The 20,918-nt window shown below is 41.3% G+C and overlaps 1 protein-coding gene across 1 annotated transcript; it reads right to left on the bottom strand.

Annotated features, from left to right (window-relative positions):
• Positions 1-3,026: 3,026 nt before the first annotated feature.
• Positions 3,027-20,132, bottom strand: rassf9 (Ras association domain family member 9). Its single transcript, XM_004086284.4, has 2 exons — positions 19,972-20,132; positions 3,027-7,025 (listed from the first exon to the last, which is right to left on the bottom strand). The coding sequence occupies exons 1-2, from the start codon at positions 20,016-20,018 to the stop codon at positions 5,759-5,761; spliced, it is 1,314 nt and encodes a 437-aa protein (XP_004086332.1). The 5' UTR covers positions 20,019-20,132; the 3' UTR covers positions 3,027-5,758.
• Between the last annotated feature and the right edge of the window lie 786 nt (positions 20,133-20,918).

Here is a 20,918-nt window from a genome sequence, read left to right as displayed (position 1 = left end):
AGGCAGCCACCCACCCGGCCCACGGTTGGTCCAGGGAGGAGCAAGGCAGGGGCCCGCCGCCCCCGCCCAGGAGGGGGGAACCCCGGGGAAAAAAGGGGGCCCACAAGACAAAACAAATTTTTTTTTTACATTGAAAATGCATTTAAATTGTTAGAACTTTTCTTCAAAGCCAAAGAGCCACATAGGAGGGATAAAAGAACCTCAGGTTCCAGACCCCTGATTTATGCAAAGAAACAGCTTTTGCTTTTGTACAAAGATTTACCCTTCTGTTAAGTTCCTTACAATGCTTATTTCAGTCAGACAACTCTTGCAGGAAAGATTTATTCCATATTTCTTTTAGTTTGGCATAAGGCTCCGTTCAGATACATAAAACAAAGATCTCCATAGAAAATTTTGGGTATTAATCTACCCCTAACAGATCTCACAGGTGGAAGCCGGGGAAGAGTGTGGGGTGAGGAACGTAGAGCTCACGGAAATGGGTGAGGAAGGTCGACATCTCACATAGCAATGGACTGCAGCTCGGCTGGATTTGATGCTTTGTACTTGAAATCAGCGGTTCTCAAATAGGTGGACAACAAAAGCACAGACTACTGAAATATCAATTGGCAAAGGGGTGTCTGGATACTGGTATAGGAAGAACAACTTGAGATACATGAGGGATGGTAGGTTTTGATAATATTTTAGCTGGGCTGAACCTCATGCATTTAGAGGCAGATGACAACAAGTCTCTAAAAAGAGATGCTTGTAGTCGAGTGTCATCTGCTTAAAAGCAGGGCAGACTGAGGATTGGCTTGCGGACACAATTTTTAACTCTTGGTACTGACGCTCTCTAGCTTCAGTATATTGTTTCTACAGCCAGGAATTAGCTCGTTATTTAAAGTTATTTAAACACTAAACCATGTCAACCGATGACGCATTCAAATATTTATCATCTCACTTCTTGAAACAACCTTTCTAATAATCTCCACGGCTGAATTCTCTCAGAACCACATGATCCGTTAATGGACCATTAGAGCTGTGGATTTGGCTTTAACATCCTAAACTTCTGGCGGCCGGACATTCATAAACCACTCTTCATAAGATTCCCCCCAAAACCAATGGAGGGTGCCGCCTCACAAAACAAGTGGAGGGAGTCCGAACACCCGAATCAGTCATCGCAGAACAACAGGATCACGGAGGTCCAGGACTGTACTACCTAGAACGTGAAAACAAGAGGAACGGATGAATAATGCACATAGCAAAATTTAGGTGGCCCAACAGCGACAAAATCCCTTTTATACATCCAAAGATCGAACTAACGATGCGCGGCGCGAATGCGAGGGACTTCATAGTGGGAAGAGAGGCATGCATCAATAAACCACATATCCATGGCAGAAAATAAATCCAGACGGGGGGAGGACCATACGTCTTACTTAGTTAAAGCGAATTCTATTCGAAAATAAGTCGCGACCACAAAGACACAAAAGACCGGGGATACAGGAGGAATATCGACCAACGAGAAATACGAAGGGGAGCCCATAGGATTACACAAAGTCCAGCACAGGACTTCTGACAAATGTAGTCGAAAACATGAGGACTGATACGACAACCGAAAGGTAAACTAATAACACTTTGAGCGCCACCTAACGCCAAGAAGACGCCACTGGGAGGGGAGGAGAGGGATGGAGAGGCAGAACAGTGAGAACACCAGCGATAACCGCTTTCCCCAGTCATGCATTGCGTCCGCTGGAATCAATCACGGAGATGGCATGATCGGCCAAAGTGTAAAAAACAAACAAAACAAAGTCGGAAGGATCACAAGGTAATAGGCTGCTGATGCCCAGAATGGATGAACTGCGAGGCACCGACAGATCTTATATAAGACGCGTCAAACCTGAGTAATTCCGAAAGGCCACCCTTATGGGCTGACTCGAAAACGGAAAAATGGGATAATGGCTGAGCATGCGGTGGTGACGACAACGATCGTTGTTCCCAGACCAGCGAATCAAAATGATAAGAGGAGCCACAGATGCTGCACAAAAGAGACCAATGATAAGTAAAAGGACCAATCCAAATGCTGGTTAAACTATTGAATGTACACAGCAGCTTTAACAGAAAAGAAAAAAAAAAACAGAGCCACCATAACAGAGGCAGCTTCGAATGATGGCTAAGATTCACATCCGGCTCCTAATAACACACAGCAACAGAGATAAACAACAAAAGCCACAACAAATTCAGCCAGTGTGAGAAACCCGTCCAGACGAGGACCGCCAGCCCTCACAACCACGGAAAAGACCCCAGAATCCCTGAAACAATAACCGGACAACGCAGAGCCACACGGGAGAAACCAAACCAGGTGCACATAATCATTACTTTAAGAAAGAACTGCAATTTCCAGGGTCCTTAGGAGCGTGACATCACCGATGCCCGGGTCAAGCAAAGAACCAGGAGGAGCCACGGAAAAGCCTAAACACAGAAAAACACAGGAGAAGGACAGCATGGCACGCTCACCAATAGGATTCCGGTGATCACGGCATTCAAGAAGGACCAGACATCTCCCGATCGAGCGCCGTTGACAACCCGAACACTGCAGGATGCTAACCCCGCAGATGCACGCCGGGAGCCGCACACTGCCTGCTGAACAGCTGTAAAAAAAGGGGGGGCAGACGCGGGGAAGATGGACGCCACCACATCAGGAGAAGGGGGACCAACAAGTTTGAAATAGAATGGGGGGAAGACATATGACACTGAAAAAGCGAGGAGAACAGCGAGCATGAAGAACCGGCAACGAACGCAGAGCTGACGGAAATGGAAGAAGAGGATTGGACCGCACCTGGACCTAAGTAGGACGCTGAACAGGTGAGTTGATTAGACTGAACCGCCCGCAGGGAGGAGTAACCAGGTAAACGCACTGCTCGAGTTGCCTGCCCAAAATACTCCCAGGGTCGTTCACATGTTTATACATTTTTTAAATATTTTGCTGCCAACCCAGTTTATTGAGTCACACAGACAGTGATGTCATCATTTTGCCAAAAACATCCACACGATTTTACAAATATTTTATGTTAGCCTTTATTATGAAAGTTAGAATACACATCTCATAATATTATTCCATGTATTTATGAGAATAAGGGTGGAAAAACCAAAAAACACATCCTTCGTACTGATTCAGGTGACTCAGAACATTTAGTGCTCATTTATAATATTGTCGTGTTAATATGTGTAAAGTACAGTTTTACAAAAATAAATATCTTTTTGACAAAATTGTTCCAAACATTTCAGTTATATTAACATTGCATTGTATTTACATTACCGAAAATCTTTTCTAAATTGATCATGTTTTACAATAAATTCTATAATTTAAACAAACAAACAAGTAAAGCTATTTCTTATCAAATGTCTACAAAGAAGTGCTGCTGCATAGTTTGCTTGAGAACTAAAGGAAAAGCAAAAAGCATACCTTCAACTTTAAAAGGGATGAAACACCCTAGTTCAGGTTACAAAAGGCAGCTGAAAGGCTTGACATAGAAAGTTAAACATTGATGTTTGACCACAGAGAAAATAGCTGCCATTCTTACATCAGTAGTACAGGGTATGTACAGAAGATAGTACAGAAGATAAAAAAAAAAAAAAAATTCTAGACAAAATTCACACAGTGGTTCATGACTGAATTTAATGTGGAACAGGAACAAAAAATAGAGGTTCCACATTTGCCAAAGAGGGACTTGGTTGCTGACAAAATGGTTAAATACTGGGTTGTGTCCAAAGACGCTGCATTGAAGCTTCAAGACAGAATGCCATCAGACAGGAAGTAGCTAATCATTTCTGTGTAAAGGCCGTGTCACACAGCCTCTATATCCAGTACATTTTGTGCATATTGCATGGATATAAACTGGAAATTCATGAAGATATGTGGAAAAGGTGACAAAAGTTGGGGATTTTATGTGAATGTTTTGCAGATGTGTCATGAATAAACCTTGTTAAAACCACGGAAGTACGAATAAACTACATGCGTGAAAAGTCAGTTAGACATGCGTCGTGAAAAGCCATTAATTTGCACATGGATTTTGCAAAAATTACGCACAATTGCATTAGATTTACATAATAATTGCGTAGGAACTACGTAAAAATACACATTAACAGCATAAATCTCAACTGACCAAAAATGCTGAACAGCTCAAAATGGAATTGACGTAAAGACCCGTCGGCTGAAACCTTCAGCGGACATCTGGGCACATCGACAAATGCCGAACACAAGAACTACTTATAAATTATGTATATCACGAAAATATCATGAAAGACCAATATTTCAGATGTGGAAAATGCACAAAATGTACGTAGTGGCTGTGTGGCACGACCTTAAGCTGCCCAGCATGTTTTCTGGCAAGATGGGAGGACCTAACACCAGATGTTTGATGAAAATATCTCAACATCTTCTAATTATTGGAATCATAAAAAGGTTTCATAAAGAATGCGCCAAGAACTTGTACGGGTCTTTGACCCCTATGGGTGCTGCGGGTTTATGGGTTGTCCAGGCCTGTAGAGGGTCACAGAGAGGAGCCTTTTGCAATACAGCCTTAGATCCAGTGTTTACATTCTTTCGACTACCGTAACTTTTCTCTCATTTACGCAATTAATGCAATTCAAGCAGATTCTGAAACAAAAGAAAAGCAGCCTTGGGCTGATTTGCAACACTTTACAGTTGTGAAGTGTTTACGCAATCAACATAAATCATCTGATTCCGTTGCAGAGAAAAGCGTTGTTATGCAACACCTTATCATCATAAAGAATGTGTGTTATTTAGATGTCAACGGTGACATCTCCGGTGTTAAAGCGTTAAAGGTGTGTCTTGCAGTTCCTTTGAAGCTCGTATGGGCACCTTATGGAACGTACGATTGGCGTGTGTGTGCGAAGTGTATCATGAAGTACTTGTTACACACACTAATGACGTACGGGTGATGACGTAAGGTGCCACACTCTTGATACTAGTGAGGTGTGATTACTGACTCCTTGGTGACCGCGCACAAATGCTGCACGCACAAGGTGTGCACATGATGTGTTAGTTCCTGTAGGATGCCCACGCAAACTACAGTCTGATTGTCCAATTCCCTAATTTGTAACAGTCAGGCTGCACACACGAAGCTCGCAGTTATCACCTGAACAGCCCTAAAGAGCCCCATGCACAGTGCACAGCTGTGGTAAAACCCTACTTCACCATTACTTCCCCTTACCTGTTAAAGTGTTTGTTACAACCTGTCACTCGCAGCATGCCTGTAGAAAAAACTTTGTATGAAGATCTTACAAAGTTTTCATAGATCATAGACCAGTGGGTGGTTTATGATCCTAAAATGTTGTGCATGCCCTGCAAATGTTTGCCCATTTTTCGGTTGCAGACAGCCTCTAACAGCAGTTGTGACTTAGGAATTACTTGGGTTGTCCTGTTTGTGTCATCACTGTGGTATTTGTGTAACTTGGAACATGTCTTTTAAATACTTTAAAGCCTGTTTTTTTTCTTTCAAACAATAGATGAGATTTGTTAATTCAAGGTGATCGTTCTCAAGCCTTTTCAATCAATGCCGGTTTTTGAAGCTAGTAAAAAGGCAATATCCTATATATACTTGAATTTTTAAAAACGGAAAAAAAACAGAAGTGGTTTAGATTTAGAAGTAACATGTTACATTTAGCCACCATGTTGGTAGATCATTTTGTCTTTGTGTCAGATGACAGCATGACATGTGAGAGGCTAGTGGAACAAAAGGAGAGGGGTTGACCGGCTGCTTCAAACGTCCGTGTCCAGCGGGGGAGGGAAGTCGAGACACGGTGACAGCGAGTCCTGGCTGTGTGTGGAGCTAATCCCAGTGTCTGAGTCTGTGTCGGTAACATCCACAGGCAACAGGCTCTGTTTGACTTTCATGGCCTGGGACAAGCTGCATTGACCCTCACTGTTCAGAGGGATAGATACGGGCTGCTTTTCCTCTATGCAGTCTATGATTTGCAGCAAGTTCAGTTGGGTGGCCAACTGCCAGCACTCCTGGTCTTTGGCCATCAATGCACTGTCAAAATACATTAGCTGCTTCTCTATTTCTGCAGTCTGGTTATGAAGACTCACTCCATTTATTATGCTATCTTGCATTTCATCTTTTAATCTATCCAGTTCAGAAATGTAAGGCTCATTTCCAGCTTCAGTGGGGAACTCAGAGGCTGTTGCAGCTCCTGTCTGCTCCCGATCCTTGTCTTGAACCAAAGGTAGGTCCGCTTTCCTTAACTCTGTGTCAATTTCCTGGGAAAGCTGAAGGATGAGCTCCCGATGCCTCTCAACTTGTAATTCCAGTTCCTGAACTCCATCATTGGTAAGCAAAAACTCCATGAGCTGCTCCTCCCTCTGAGTTGCTGAGTCCGGTCCAGAAGTCTGCGACCCTAAACTGTAGGAGTCGGCTTCCTTTTGTTCTTGCAGCTCAATGCGCTCGATCTCCAGATCCAGCTCTCTTATTCGCTGGAACTGCTCTCTGATTATGTGGTCCTGGTGCAAAATAAGCTGCACCATCCGATCGATCTCTTCCGTGCCCAGGAAACCCCTGTTCTCCTTGTGTAGTTTCTCGAGTTTCCGGAAAGCTTTCTTCACCATGCGTTTCTGCTTCTCTGCCGGCAGGGGCTGGGCATACTGCGTGCGACCATATTCGCATCGTTTGGGCTTGGCTCCTTTTGCCTTTAAACCCTTCTTGGCAGGCTGAGGCACAAAGTCACTTGTTTTCACCAGGATGAACTGTATAAATGGTCTCTGGTCACCCCATGCATACCAGAGTCTAAGGATCCTGGTTAGAGGAGGCAGCGCTCTCTCAAAGCCCTTCCACCGCTCAATCAGACAGAAGTCTTTGGGCTCCCCATGAAGAAGCAGCTTACTCTCTGGGACAGATTTGTGATCCTCTAGTAAAGCCTGAATCACATCTGCACACGTTGTGTGCTTGGTTACTCCACAGACAACCTTCTCCTCATTGCAGACGGTAACTTGAATCTCCTTTCCAACCACAGGCTCGGGATCTTTTGTCCTAGTTGAGAGACAAACAACAAAAGTTACAGTTGTAGCTTCTAATCATTCCTAATCATTCTGACAAAAACGTTCATTCCTAACCCATTGTTTGTTCAATGATATGGATATTTGGAGATTTGGAGTAGTTCCACCACCACATCCTAACAAGCCTGTTGCTGTGCCCAAGAATGCAAAGGGTTAAACTCTCAAAACAAAAAGCCACCAAGTTACAAAACGTTACCCTTGTGCTATCCTATGGGGTCAAGATGACCATTGACTTGTTCTCCCTAACATGACAAAGGTGGATAAAGTTGGAAGATTTCATGTAATCCATGGACACCAGTGAAGATCACAAATCGTTGAAGAAAACAGGTTCAGCGCACTGCGGGGGTCGGCAACCCATAATGTTGAAAGAGCCAAATTGGACAACTTCATCAAGCAAGTGCACGGAAATGACGGTGGTTCGATTTCCATCAGCCACCTGCCTAGCGGTCCGCTAAAAGCTTCCTCCTCTCTGAGACTGTTCGGAGTCGTGCGGTGTATGGAACACGAACAGTTCTCCAGCGCAGCTAGTTGATTGACAGCTCAACTTTTTGACAGCCTTGTCCATTTTTCCTGCTGCAATTGACGTACCTGCTGGGCGTTACAGTCTTGATTCTACACATTCTTACAGCATTGGAATACGTTAAGAATGTTTGTGTCTTGTTTTTCCTCCTACAGAAACCATATTAAAACAAAAAATATATTTCTTTCCCCCATCTTTTTACATTTTCAAACATTTTTGAAAATGCTCCAGGGAGCCACTAGGGCAGCGCTAAAGAGCCGCATGCGGCGCCTGAGCCGGGGGTTGCCGACCCCTGGTCTAGTGGGTCTAGATGAGCCAACTCCCAATGTTAAAGTGTTTAGGATAGCACAAGGGTTAAAAATGATTAATATTTTTCCAAGTCATTCAAACACAGCAGTGACAACAGTAAACACTACTTCCTGCAAGTCTGTCCAATAGTTTCAACAAGCCCTGGATACCTTCCAACTTAGCAGGTTTGCAGTGTTTGCACATGACAGAGAGAAGTAATGGCTCCAGCCTCATGGCATTTGTGGTCTTTGTGCATGCACAGAGTGGGATTTAAAATTCTATGTTCATTTCACTAAATAAATGTCCAGTTGTGTATTTATTGAAAGAAATAGGAAAATGGATGAAATTGCTTATTTTCTAAAACTTTTGAAAAGATGTGGATTAGATCGACTATACGGTATATTTTGAGCAAACAACCAAATTTCATAAATGCAACTTTTAAAAACTTTGATTGCTTTTAACTTTTGTTCCAATTTATTTACGAAGGTAACATCGTTGCAAAAAGCAAAACATGTTCAGAAAATAGTTCTTTTTTCAAAAAAATCCTAAAGCTGTGTTCATAGTGAACCTGATTTTGTTTCTATGTTTAGTCAAGGTACAGACGCAATCAGAGGCCCTGTGGCGTGTTGTAAGTGTTTGACGAAAGGTCTGGTTCCAGAGCATTTTGGTTGGCGTGACAACGAGGCGCCACAAAAATTCTGTTGCCGGGCAAATATTTGGCCAGGCAAGAGCAAATATCGGAACTTTGCGGGAGAATGCGTGTCATGTCAACCAATTAGCAACTCAAAATTGTTCCCGTGACAAGTTGATGACATGACAAGAGGGTAAAGTCTAAAACCAAAAATAATCTGATCGTTCTCTACCTAAACTTAATGATATTTTCTTATTTTAATTTCTATTACCATATTTTTATGCCCATAGGGTGCATTGGGTTATAGGGCCCCGTTTCAGTTATGGGTGCTTGTTCTGCCTTTACAAAAGGCGCACCGGGTTTTAAGTCGCGGGCACGTTACCACATACCGGTAAAACATGCATGCTAGTGTGTGTTTAAAAAAAGGCAGCGGGAGAAAAACTGAGTTGGTTGTGATTTATTTTTTCATTGTTTCAATTATAAAACAGCATCCAAAAATTCATCAAAGTCCTCATCTTCTTTATCTGAAATGAACCGCTGGGATAAATTTTTGTCAAACACGCCAGGTTCCCTATTGTCATTGTCAGAGTCCGTCTCGTTGCCATGTGGCTCTTCATTAATGATGCCAGCTTTTGCAAAAGTTCAAAGAACATTGAAAGCACACACGTTAACCCAAGTATCTACAATCCATTCACAGATTGTGCCGTAACTAGCCCAGCGCTGCCTCCCAGACTTAGTGAAAATGTTTTCACTTTCCGTTATCCATCCCTCCCACGCCAATCGCAACTTTACTTTGAATGCCCTGTTTATCCCTTGTGCTATCCTATGACCACACATTTACATTGATGTGTTCTCCCTACCATGACAAAGTAAATAAAGGTGGAAAGATTTCATGTAATCCATGGACACCAGTGAAGATCACAAATCATTGAAGAAAAAAAGTTCAGAGCACTGTCTAGTGGGTCTAGATGACCCAACTCCCAATGTTAAAGTGCCTAGGATAGCACAAGGGTTGCACCGATGTCCAGCGGTTGGAGTTCCTTCGTCAGGCGTCCAGGAATGACAACAAGCTCCGACTTCATTTGCTTCACTTGTTTTTTCACAGAAGCTGTGAGATGTGGAGTCAGAGATTAACAGAAACGGTGACGCGTGGAAAAAAAACAAAGGGTCTCTTCTTTCACACCCACACTTCCCTCCCCCGTTCTCATGCTGTCTTCTTCTACGTCCTCTGCCGAAGTCCCATAATAACACCGCAGGCCAATGACGCCTCACATGGCGCCCCCAAAATTTTGGAGAAAATTTAAGACTTTAAAGAGCGCCTTATGGTCATGAAAATACAGTATTTTTTCCCTCCTTGGATTAGAAAGTCATCAAATTGGCTCACAAAGAGAATGAAGTTCCGGTGAAAGTGTTTGTCATTCAGACACACCTCCAGCATGGTAAACCTCACCATACTGGGAGAGTCTCTGGATGATGTGATGAACCCAGACATGGAGATGTGATTACCGTTGCTTTTGTAGAGTTCTTCAAAATAAATAAACCTGATTTTAGGCATGCACAATTTATAGCAATTTTTTATTATTATTGCAATATCAAACTGTAAAATACACATATCGCAAAATGTGGCAAAAACTGCATTAAGTTACCTTAAATGTGCTAAAAATATTTTTGCGGCAGCTTGAAGTAGTTAACGAATCAAATAAACCTCTTTATGCATTTGGCCAATCGGATGGACTCTTTCCATCATTGAATAATTGGATGGAGTCCTTCTGTGTTAGATGATTGCCTCCTATGTAGATGAGGGTCATTTGGAGTGTAATTAAAGTTATGTTGACTCTTATTTAAGTTATAATGTTTTTCATGTATGGCAAGTTATATCGTCATCACAATATTGATCATAACTATCACATTTTACGAGTTTTTCTCATATCTTGCAGCCCTACCTGAGTTCTACACAACATTTGTGTCTTCTGTGTGTTGCCAATGCTTTCACGTAGCAATGAGGCTAAAAACTCTGGACAGTGGCTTCTCTTACACGTGACGGGAGCATCTAGTTTATGAACACATTTTAGAACAAGCGTCAAATGACGACTTTACAACATAAATCACATATAGTGTGACCACAGCATAAAGATCTGTTTCAGATATTAGATAACCTTAGCCTGAAAGGGCGAGGAGAGCCAATGTGATCAAGGTCACAGAGGTATATTTTCCCTGTATTTAACTCCCATTTTATCATATAACTTAAAAAGAGTCTAAACCAGGGGTGGAGCTACGGGGGGCATGGAGGGGGCTGCTGCCCCCCTAGCAAAAACTTTTGCCTCCCTTCCCTACATTTTTGCATCGATATTAGTATCATTATCGACAAAGATTTAAAAAATCATCACTACAAGATTCTTTAAGCATTGCAAAAATAACAAAAGATTACGTTTAAATGACATAAAAACAATAATATCAATAATACTGTTTAGGAATATGTATTTTTGATCCTTTCATTTGTAATGGCCCTCCAACCTGGTGTTTTGCCACCATTCTAAAGTCTTAAGCCCCCCCTCCTGGCCCCAATAGAAAACGTTCTAGCTTTGCCCCTGGTCTAAAATACGAAGGGTACCCAGCAGAGGCAGGACACTCTCAGTGATGTCTGTAAGAACTGCAGCATGTGGGAAGTCTGTCAACCTACTACTGTTGATGGCCGCTTACTGTTTATATGTCATTGCTCTGCTTTAATGCTTTTCTTTTGGCCAGCGAGCAGAAAAACTGCCTTCTCCCATTTTGTACTGCCTGGCTTGATTCTATTAGGGTGCCCCTCATCGTCTTACTCATCACTGATGATCACGTAATGGTTCAATTCTGAGCTATTTAACCCCAAAGCCCTCATTAACTTTTCATGTGGACCGTGAAATTTATTTGAAAATTGACCACTGATGGGCCCACTATATTCATTTTTTACTTGGTTAATGGAGCACCGGTAATAGCCCAGACCTAATATCCATTAATTAAACGATAGTCACCGGCAATGCAGACAGCAACAAGTAATCAAATAAGTCTGTAAGATTGCAGACAGTTGAATCTGATTTTTAGATAAATAATGATGAATCATGTCATTGTTTCCATGAGCAATGTGTTTAAATATTTTCCTAGTCATATGTATGAGTTGCTGCATTATTTCTGGCAAAAACTGAGAAAGTTCTGTTAGCTTTGGAATTAGAGGTTATTCTATAAGCAAATGTAGGTTATGTTATATCTTTGCAATAATTTCCCTTCTAAAAAAAACCCTCTTTCTTATAGAGACGATAAAAAAAAGGTTTCCTTCATACAAAAAGAACATACGATGTCAATATTGTTAAATTCTGAATGTAAGCTTCAACCTTAAATTACAAAGCCTTAAAGTGGCAGTGATACTATTATCTAATTATATCATATCTGAGCAAATTGAAGCATCTTCCTTGAACTGTAGGTCAAATGGTTTTCTTTACAATAAATTGAGAAACTGTGATTTTTTACAATTATGTTTCTGTTTGGACTGACATTTAAGTGTAGTACAGTTTGTACTTTAGTACTATAAAAAGGAATAATTTAATGTGGAAAACAAATATGTATACTATTCATTGGTATCAGAACATTTTAGTAGATTTGTAGGTTTGTGTCTTTATCTGCTCTGATAATTTTGCTTGACTGCAGCTCATTTTAAACCAGTGATCATCAGAGGAACGAGCGCTAGAAAAAAAAAAATCCACACTTTACCAAGACGATACAAATGTCCCTTTAGGCACAGACTTGTAGACAAGATGCATTAGAGCAGGATTAGTCAAAAAGGATTATCAAAAGTGCATTAGCACACTGTGTGCCGATTCTTATGGCCCGTACACACCGGGACGAATATTCGCCAGGCGTTATTCGCCAGCGTTTTTCGCCACGTTTTTTGTGTTCACACCCAGGCGATTTTCGCTGACGATGAGTGGAGTGAACATGCAATTTCATTCCCTGACATTAGATGGCGCTTAATGTAAAACAGAAATACTCCTGTACACAAGGTGGCGCTGCGCAACTTTACGCTTCTTAAAGTCGCTTTTCACTCAGAAGAAGAGAGCAAGTTTTTACACGCTTGTCAGAATCAAACAAAGAAAACATGAATATTTCAAGCATCAGTAGCTCCAACTGGTGCTTGGTTCGGGGATGTTTTAGAATGTCCGTCATTATTGCTTCGCGGCTGTGTAGACGCTACTTGGCGTCTATCTTCTTCGCTGGTATGTGTGCTCAGCAAGGCAGTTTTGTGTTTGAGCGCCCCCAAGTTGTGTTTTACTGTAACTTCAGAAGCTCCAGACACGTGAGCAAAAGCGCCGTTCTCATTGGTCGAGTAGATTTCGACGCGACGCGTCGAAAAAAAAAAAAGAACCCGAGGCGTTTTTTTTTTTTGACGCTTTAACGCCTGGCGTTTTTTCGCGTCGGTGTGCACACTCTCATTGGGGCCCTTTGTTTAGTCACGAGGCGTTAAACGTCGGCGAAAATCGCCGGCGAAATTCGTCCCGGTGTGAACAGGCCTTTACAGGAGGAAAAGACAAAGTTTCAGTTCCCACTCCACGAAAAAAGATTCTGCCAGAAACCTGTGTATTCTGCGGCTGACTAAGGTGTTGAAAATGCGATGTGTACTGTTTTGTACTGGTTAACGGTTAATCACAGCCTTGAAAACGAGCAAAGCACAGCAAATACCTGAGTTGTGTGCAGATCACAGGAGTCCCGGATGCCTGTGGCGTTTCAAGACAACATGCATGAGAAGTTCGGAAGAAGCAGTACCTGCTAGATGTAGCCAATGCTGTGCTCCAAAGAAAGCAAAGGGAGAACACACAACTAACCCTGTCTGTGCAGCCTAACCTAAAACAGCTGCATAACTTTTGGCATTTGTTGGTGTCAGAAATCTAAAGCAGAGTTCAGCCAAAGTGCTTTACTGAAGAATATGAAAGCATGTTTTGGTGCTTATCAATGTACACAGAGACTGATAAAACATGCAATAGAGCGATTATGTGTATTTTGGTAACTCCAGCTTTCAGCTGTACAGGAAAAGGCTACAGCAAAGCAGGGAAACACCTGCGTTTGTCCTGCACCACAATCAACAACTCCCAGGCAACATCCTACGGCCACAGTAAAGGAACAGAAGCCGGAAGACTAATAATGGATTCCATATCAGTCACTGCAGGCCTGTTTTCAGCCTCCATTAAATGTGGCCAAAATCTTAACAATTGCAAAGTTTTTACATTTCTATTGATTCTTTTCTTACTTTGTATAGAGTTAAAGACTCACTACAATCAAAATAGTGTCTTTGGTGTTTTTAACATGTTTTTGTGGCTTTTTTCTCATGATGGAGGACACTTTTATAAAGAAAATAAGGATTAAAACTGCATTTCTGAGTATTTCTCTATTTAAATTTTGAAGAAGCAGATTAAAAAATGCCTTTGGAAAAAGATTGTAGCTGTGACATGGGTGCTACAGTCAGCAGCCCACAAGCTGCCTGCTCTGTTCCATTCAGAGAGTACTCCTCCACACCAACACAGTCTCGCCCACAACTGAGAGGAGAATTTCTGATGAACTCCTGCTGCTCTGCAGAAACTATGTCCTAGAAAACAACACAGATTTTTTAACTTGTCTAAACCAGTGGGAACACTTCGATACATACTGCCACCATTTAAAGAATGGACCAAAAATTTCATTAAATTATTTTATAAAAGCTAATCAAGCAAGGTTTGTGCTACTAGCAATATATATATATATATATATATATATATATATATATATATATATATATATATATATATATATATATATATATATATATATATATATATATATATATATCTCAAGTCATCTTCATTATTTAATAGTTTATTTTAATAAAATTGTGAATTAAAGCATATCAACTCTTGAACTGCCCCTTATATAACTTTTTGTAATTTAAACTACCTGGTTTGAGTTAGAATTTAGCTTCAAAACCGTTAATTAGTAATTTTATTTGATGAAATCTGAAAAGTTTTTGATTAAAAAAAAAAGTAACTAATTTTAAAGAGGATTTTTCAAATGCATTCAGCTAAAATGTTGGTTATAGTCGCCTGCTTTCAGCGACAACAAGCTGCTAGCTAGCTGCTCCTGTTTCTGGACATTTATAAGGTATTTCCTGTTAGAACTCAGGCAAAGACTACTTCCTCCTTCCCAGAACTTCCAATCTGCTGTGACTGATAAGCTCCAGAACCCGTTTTCACATCACCTCTGTCAATGTACGCCTGAAAAAGCAAAACCAGTTGGCTTTATGTCCCAAAGCAAGCAAGAAAAAAAAATTCTGAACACTGATAACCTCTAACACAATGCAAAAACATCCAATGATTCAGGTCTTCTTCTCCAATATCAACCTTTATCAAAAGAAGTTGCATGTATCACAGCTCTGAGAGCAGTAAATCCCACAGTCATCCATGGAGGAACACAAAGAAGTGCCACGCATCACTAAAATGATAAGATCACAAATGACGGCTCTCAGTTTCAGTGCAAAAGCAGCTCCAGTTTTTAAAATAAAGTAATCCGGCATCTGAAGCAGCTTTGGTTGCTATGAAAATAAAGCTGTCAATGATGCTGTGGTGATATTTGAACCATGGTCAGAATGAAATCTGGGGGCTTGATGTTACGACAAAGAAGAATTCATGCAGATGAAGATTTCAAACTGAACTGACCCTAAGAAACCCTGGAAAGGTTGGTTGACCTCAGGTTGAACTAAGAGACGGAGACACCCTGGCAGGCGCCAGTCGTGCCCGAAGAAACCATTCCTGAATTATAGGAATTTCAGTTTCAGTTATTGTGTGGAATACTTGTTACAGCTCTGCAGTGGTGACATACCCTTCTTAATTGTAATCCTCATGTAATTCCTTCTGGTGTGGTAAATTTTAACATTGCTCCAGCTTACTACACAGGAGACAGATGCTGTTGAACAAGTCAAAGCAAACAGTCAAGTTCCTCTGCTTTCTTTTGGGACATACGTCCAGATTTGAACAAAAACTGAGGTAGACATGGAATTTTTATCTGTTCAGCATATTTTCTTAAACGTGGAGATTATTACAACTATAAAAGAGAACATCTAGATTTTGAATACAGAAAATCCGTCTCTCAGGTGTGGACTTGCAGGGCCTTTGCAAAACAGCTGGTCACTCAAGGGGACAAGCTTTTGATCCTCTTTTGATCTATTGTATAAGTGTTCCCAGTGGTGTTTTAATTATGATTATGGCGTTTTTAACCAAAATAAAACACTTGTCTCATTTTCTTGGACATAGTTTCTGCAAAGCAACAGGAGTTCATTAGAAATTTACCTCTGAGTTGTGGGCAGGACGGTTGGTGGCGGTTTACATGCTCTCCTTATTGCTTACAGCCCTTCACATCCCCAACCTAACATTACATCAATAATGTTGAGCAATGTTGGAGTTATCCAGTCGTACACTTTAGATCCAGATTCCAGCTCAGACGAGGGAAACTAAGACGTTCATGGATCTATTTGTCTGATCTCGATCTTCAGTGACATTTTTTTGTCTGCTCCAGATTCACGATTTGACTAAAGAAATACTCAGATATGGAATTTTAAGCTTCATTTTATCTATATATGTCCTACATCATGAGAAAATTGCTGCAAGAACAAGTCAAAAACACCCAAAACACCTTTTTCATTGGCGTGGGTCTTTAAGATAAAACTAGATGAGATAGAAAGCAAAACTCTCACACTACGATTAAAACAAGACAAAATTCCACCCAACATTTTCAGACCTCACATGTAACCATGGTCTTGTAGTCTTTGAGGTTACTTTGGGAGCTGATTGATCAAAGTCCAGGTTCAAAACAATGTTGGACTTAATTCATTATTGGCAGGATGCACATAAATGGAGCAAGATTTCTGATGAGAAGTAGTTACAAGGGTTTACAGTTAACTAGAAAAATCGACCTGTTACATCCATGACACTTTTTCCCTTTTTGTCAAATTTGCTAATCTGATAAGTGTTTTCACACATTTCAAGGAGGTAATGTGAAGAAAATGACAAAATGTTCAAACCAGCTTTGCATTTTTGTTGTGACATGAACATCGACTGACCAAAGTTATCTGCATGAAAAATAGATATTGAAGTTGTTTCTCATGCAACATCTGCCCGTTCACCATCTAACACAGGCTATCTGTCTCTATGCGTCCTTTAGTATTGTACTATTGATGCTCACAAAGCAGAAGAGGGGTTAAAAGTGGACGGTTGGGTGTCGACATCTGGCGTAACCCTTGTTCTATCCTAGGCACTTTAACATTTGGAGTTGGGTCATCTAGACCCACTAGACAGTGCGCTGAACCTTTTTTCTTCAATGATTTGTGATCTTCACTGGTGTCCATGGATTACATGAAATCTTTCCACCTTTATCCACCTTTGTCATGGTAGGGAGAACACGTCAATGTAAGGGGGGGGTCTTGTAAGATAGCACAAGGGTTAATGATGCTGGAAGTGAAGCAAAGAGACCAACAAATGTGTTGACACTCGTTGTGGTTGGGGGGGAAATGCCCTCTACAAATGCCATGTGTTTAGTTGTAGACATTTATGTTATGTCTAAATGTCATAGGTCATGCTTAAGCAAGGAAAAGTAAGACAGACATGACTCAGCAACCTTTTCCTACAATGATGGTGAGGAAAAATGCTACACAGATCAAATTAAACAAAAACTTATCTAAGAAACCTCCGTTTTTTTATGTGAAAAATGAGTAAACCAAACTTTGAAATGATGAGGCTTCCAGAAAGCAGATACATTTGACTAGAGACTCCAAACAGCTGGTCTTTTAAAACCCAACAATACAGGGGTGGCCAGGACTGGACTTATCTTGAAAAGATAAGAGTTAAGCAACATACTGATCTGGTTGATGTTTACAGTGGCAAAAGGGTAGATAGAGACATTGCAGAGAATCTGCAGAGCTGGACAGAGCAGAGGCCTCTTCCTGTTGCCCTTATCTCACAGAAGATGAGCAATTGTTGAGGAAATAACATTGTTCTATCTGGAAATGTTCATCTCTGGGATGACTCTGCCTCGGATAGGAATCTGTGAGCAAAGACACAACACACCCCTTTCCGCTGTGAATCTACCCACCCCTATTATCCCACCCCTCACTCAGCAGGTCGCCAAAATACGTTTGTGCTTGAAGTAAAAAAAGAAATCCCTTGTTTTTCTCCTGCCTGATTAGGGCTGCACAATATGAGGAATACTTGCAATCTGGGATATTGCCATGAACAAATAGCAAAACAATTACAACCAGTAAATCGTTTCCACTTCACTGCAACAGTTTTTAACTAAAAGTCATCATAACTTCAATTGTACTCTAAATTAAAGCTGGGAGCAGTGTTGTAAGGGCCATAGGTGCTACCTTACCCCCATACTCACTATCTGAGCAGCTGCTTCAAGTCCTTTAAAATCCCCTTCCGTCTCTGCATACCTGGTCAGAGCAGCTCATGACAAATAAATAACAAAAACATGTTTTCAAAATGGCGGCTTTTCTGTTGTCTTTTTTTCCATAGCAACCATTTTATGATTTGGTAGCCTGGGAGTGACGAACGGGTCGTTCTAATTTTTAAGAGACTCATCCACAGTAAATTGTTAAATTTCCTTAGCGACGGAGCTTTTTTGTTACCCACATGTCTAATATAGTCATATTGTATGTTTATTTGTTTAGCTTGAGCAAAGGATTTATGCTTTACATATTCGCAATATTCTTTAAAAACCAACATTTTTCCAAAGTAACTTTTAAAAAATGCTTGTGGCAAAAGATCGAAATCCCTAAGAGGAGTTAAAATTTTTTAGATGCCACTAAAAAGTCTTTTCTTTTTTGAAGATTCAAGATGTCTTCCCGAGGTAAAAGATCAATGAAACCTTGGTTGAGGTTGTAGACTTAACCTGGCTTTCACACACACCCCGCCAATATCGTACAAATAAACGTGTTTTTTTTCCTATATTGCGCAGTAAATGCGCCAAATTTAACACTTGGTCACAAAATGGTCGCCAAGCTGTAGGTCCTGTGGCCATCCCATAATAATCTGGTGGTTGAAATGGTGGCACAGGACTGAAGGGGACTTCTTTGCTCTGGTAATATGTAAACATTGGCGACGCATTTGAGTCAAAACCTGAAGCACTTGGGTTACACGTTTTCGACATGATGTGTTGCCAAAGCCCTGAGTGTTGTGTGGGGACTCTTGAAAGACTTGATTCAAGTCAGAACATTGACGTGGATGACTCCACTGCAACCTTCCTCTGCAGTGTTTCGGTGTGAGACGGAGCCAGTCTGCAAAATCAAACATTTGACTTGTCTGCAGATCTAAACGCTTCAGATAATTATGGGTGCCCCCACGGTAATTACTTCTGCAGTGTACACACAAACATAAAACATCCACTTGAGACAACTTCAGTTTGAAGTTTTATCAAAGCTTCACCTCGTCTATGAGCGAACAGTCTGTTCATGGTGCCACTGCTCAGAGGTTTTACACTAATTAAGCTTAAAAGCCTGTTTTATCTGAACATGATCCAAACCCTTTTTGCTGAGTTTGTTAGAAAACGTGAGGCTTAATAACTCTAGCTAATGAAAAATACTTTTCTTGATCCTTCTGCTGCCATTATAAATCCTGCGAGGGATTAGATTGTGACCCAGATAAGCTAAAAAAAAACCTGTTTACCGCCTATGCAGAGCTAAAAGTCTGCAGTAAAAGATCAAACTTCTCCAGGAATAACAGAAATGGACTTGTGGCCAGCTCTTTTTGCCACCTTATGAAAGCTTGGCATGACCACAGCTGCACATCTACAGGCCAACTAAGGCACTTAAGAAAATTGCTACAGCAAAAGAGCTCAGTCATCCCAGGTAAGATCTATCAAACCAAGGGAAGAATTTAAATGACAGTAGACTTAGATCGTAGAGAAAATGCCCATCTTTGTTGTTAAAAAAGAGACGTTTATTAGAAAGAGGAAACCCTACTAAGGACATATTATGTCGCATAAACAGAGCTCCACCTCCCATCAGTGTGCACACCACTTTACATAACACACAAAATGCTCTTTGTCTACATCTTATACAGAGAATTACTATCAATATACAGAGCACAAGGGTTTTTAGCCAATGAGAAACTGGTTAAACTCTAATACAGGTGTAATGAATTATTCTAACACCAGTAACCTCGTTTTTAACCTTCTTTGGAAAGTCTAAATGATTCCTAAATCAATTTTGAAGGCGCAACACTGTATAGTTACTGAAAACTGAGTTCCTCTCAAACCAGACACGCAGCAGCTATTTCAAAATTTAATCAACAACTAAACTCAATTTACGCGTCATTTGGTGCGTCGTGCGTAATTACCCGCCTGCTGCAGCTTGGCGCAGTGTTTTCCAACACTCCAAAGTAGAGACGCACACATGCGCACAGAAACCCAACACAATCCTCATCGGGTTACCTGTTTTTCATTCGAGCCTTCAGGAAGTTTTTGCCAAACGGAGCCATGGCTCGTATACCCGAAAAGACACGCGATCCGGAGCGCGCTACAGTCCCCGCATGGCAGGCCGTCCCGCACTTCACTCCACTGCAGCGTTTCTGGAAAGTTTGGAAGCGGGACGCCGCAACTCTGTCCGCCCCGTCCGACGGGCGGAGGGAGGCGCGTTCAAAACCCAAATCCGGGGAAAGTCTGCCCCCTTAAGTTCCACCTGCGGGAGCTGCAGCACATGCAGGGGGACGGGAAACTCTTGAACTTGAAATGAACGGGAAAAGGTGGAGGAAGAAAAGTTTTCAATAAGTTCAGACACGTTTGCAAAAACAAGAGGTGACAGGAGGACAAACTGGAGGGTTGACTCAAAACACAACAGTGAAACGAAGAAGCCACTGAGGTGAAGCTGGAAACCAATTAGGGAATTCACAGAGGAATGCAGGGTTTGGTCTCCAAAATAAGTCATTCCATAAACATAAAGAGTTTGAAGATTTTCATGGTAAACCTTCTAGTCTAGCAAAAAATGATCGGAGCCAATTACTCCAAAAAACGTATTATTAGTTTGATGGTTCATAGGAACACACATGTGTGGTTTGGCCCATGGTGTTCACACTGGACAAGCAGGGAGGGACTTCTTCATCACTTATTTTTTAATCCTCTGTTTACCAGCACATGTCTGTCATATTATTCTAGCGGGGGCACAAACCGCTTGTTAACAGCTGGCAATAAGAGACCATTTATTACCAAACCCGAGTCCCTCACTGGTCCCTGATTTAACTTTCAATGCCCGTTGAATGTAGAGCCTGAAAACGATTGTAGAAACCGGTGTAGTTATGCACGAATGCAGGAGTTTTGAACATGAGAACCTGAAACACACAGACTTTTCATTAAAAGTGGTTGCTTGAACGAGCGTTGCTGAG

Source organism: Oryzias latipes, chromosome 6 (assembly GCF_002234675.1).
Source record: "Oryzias latipes chromosome 6, ASM223467v1".
In the NCBI taxonomy this organism is placed as follows: domain Eukaryota; kingdom Metazoa; phylum Chordata; class Actinopteri; order Beloniformes; family Adrianichthyidae; genus Oryzias; species Oryzias latipes.
The sequence above is the reverse complement of the archived record's forward strand: the minus strand, read 5'-3'. Positions and strand labels throughout refer to the sequence as shown.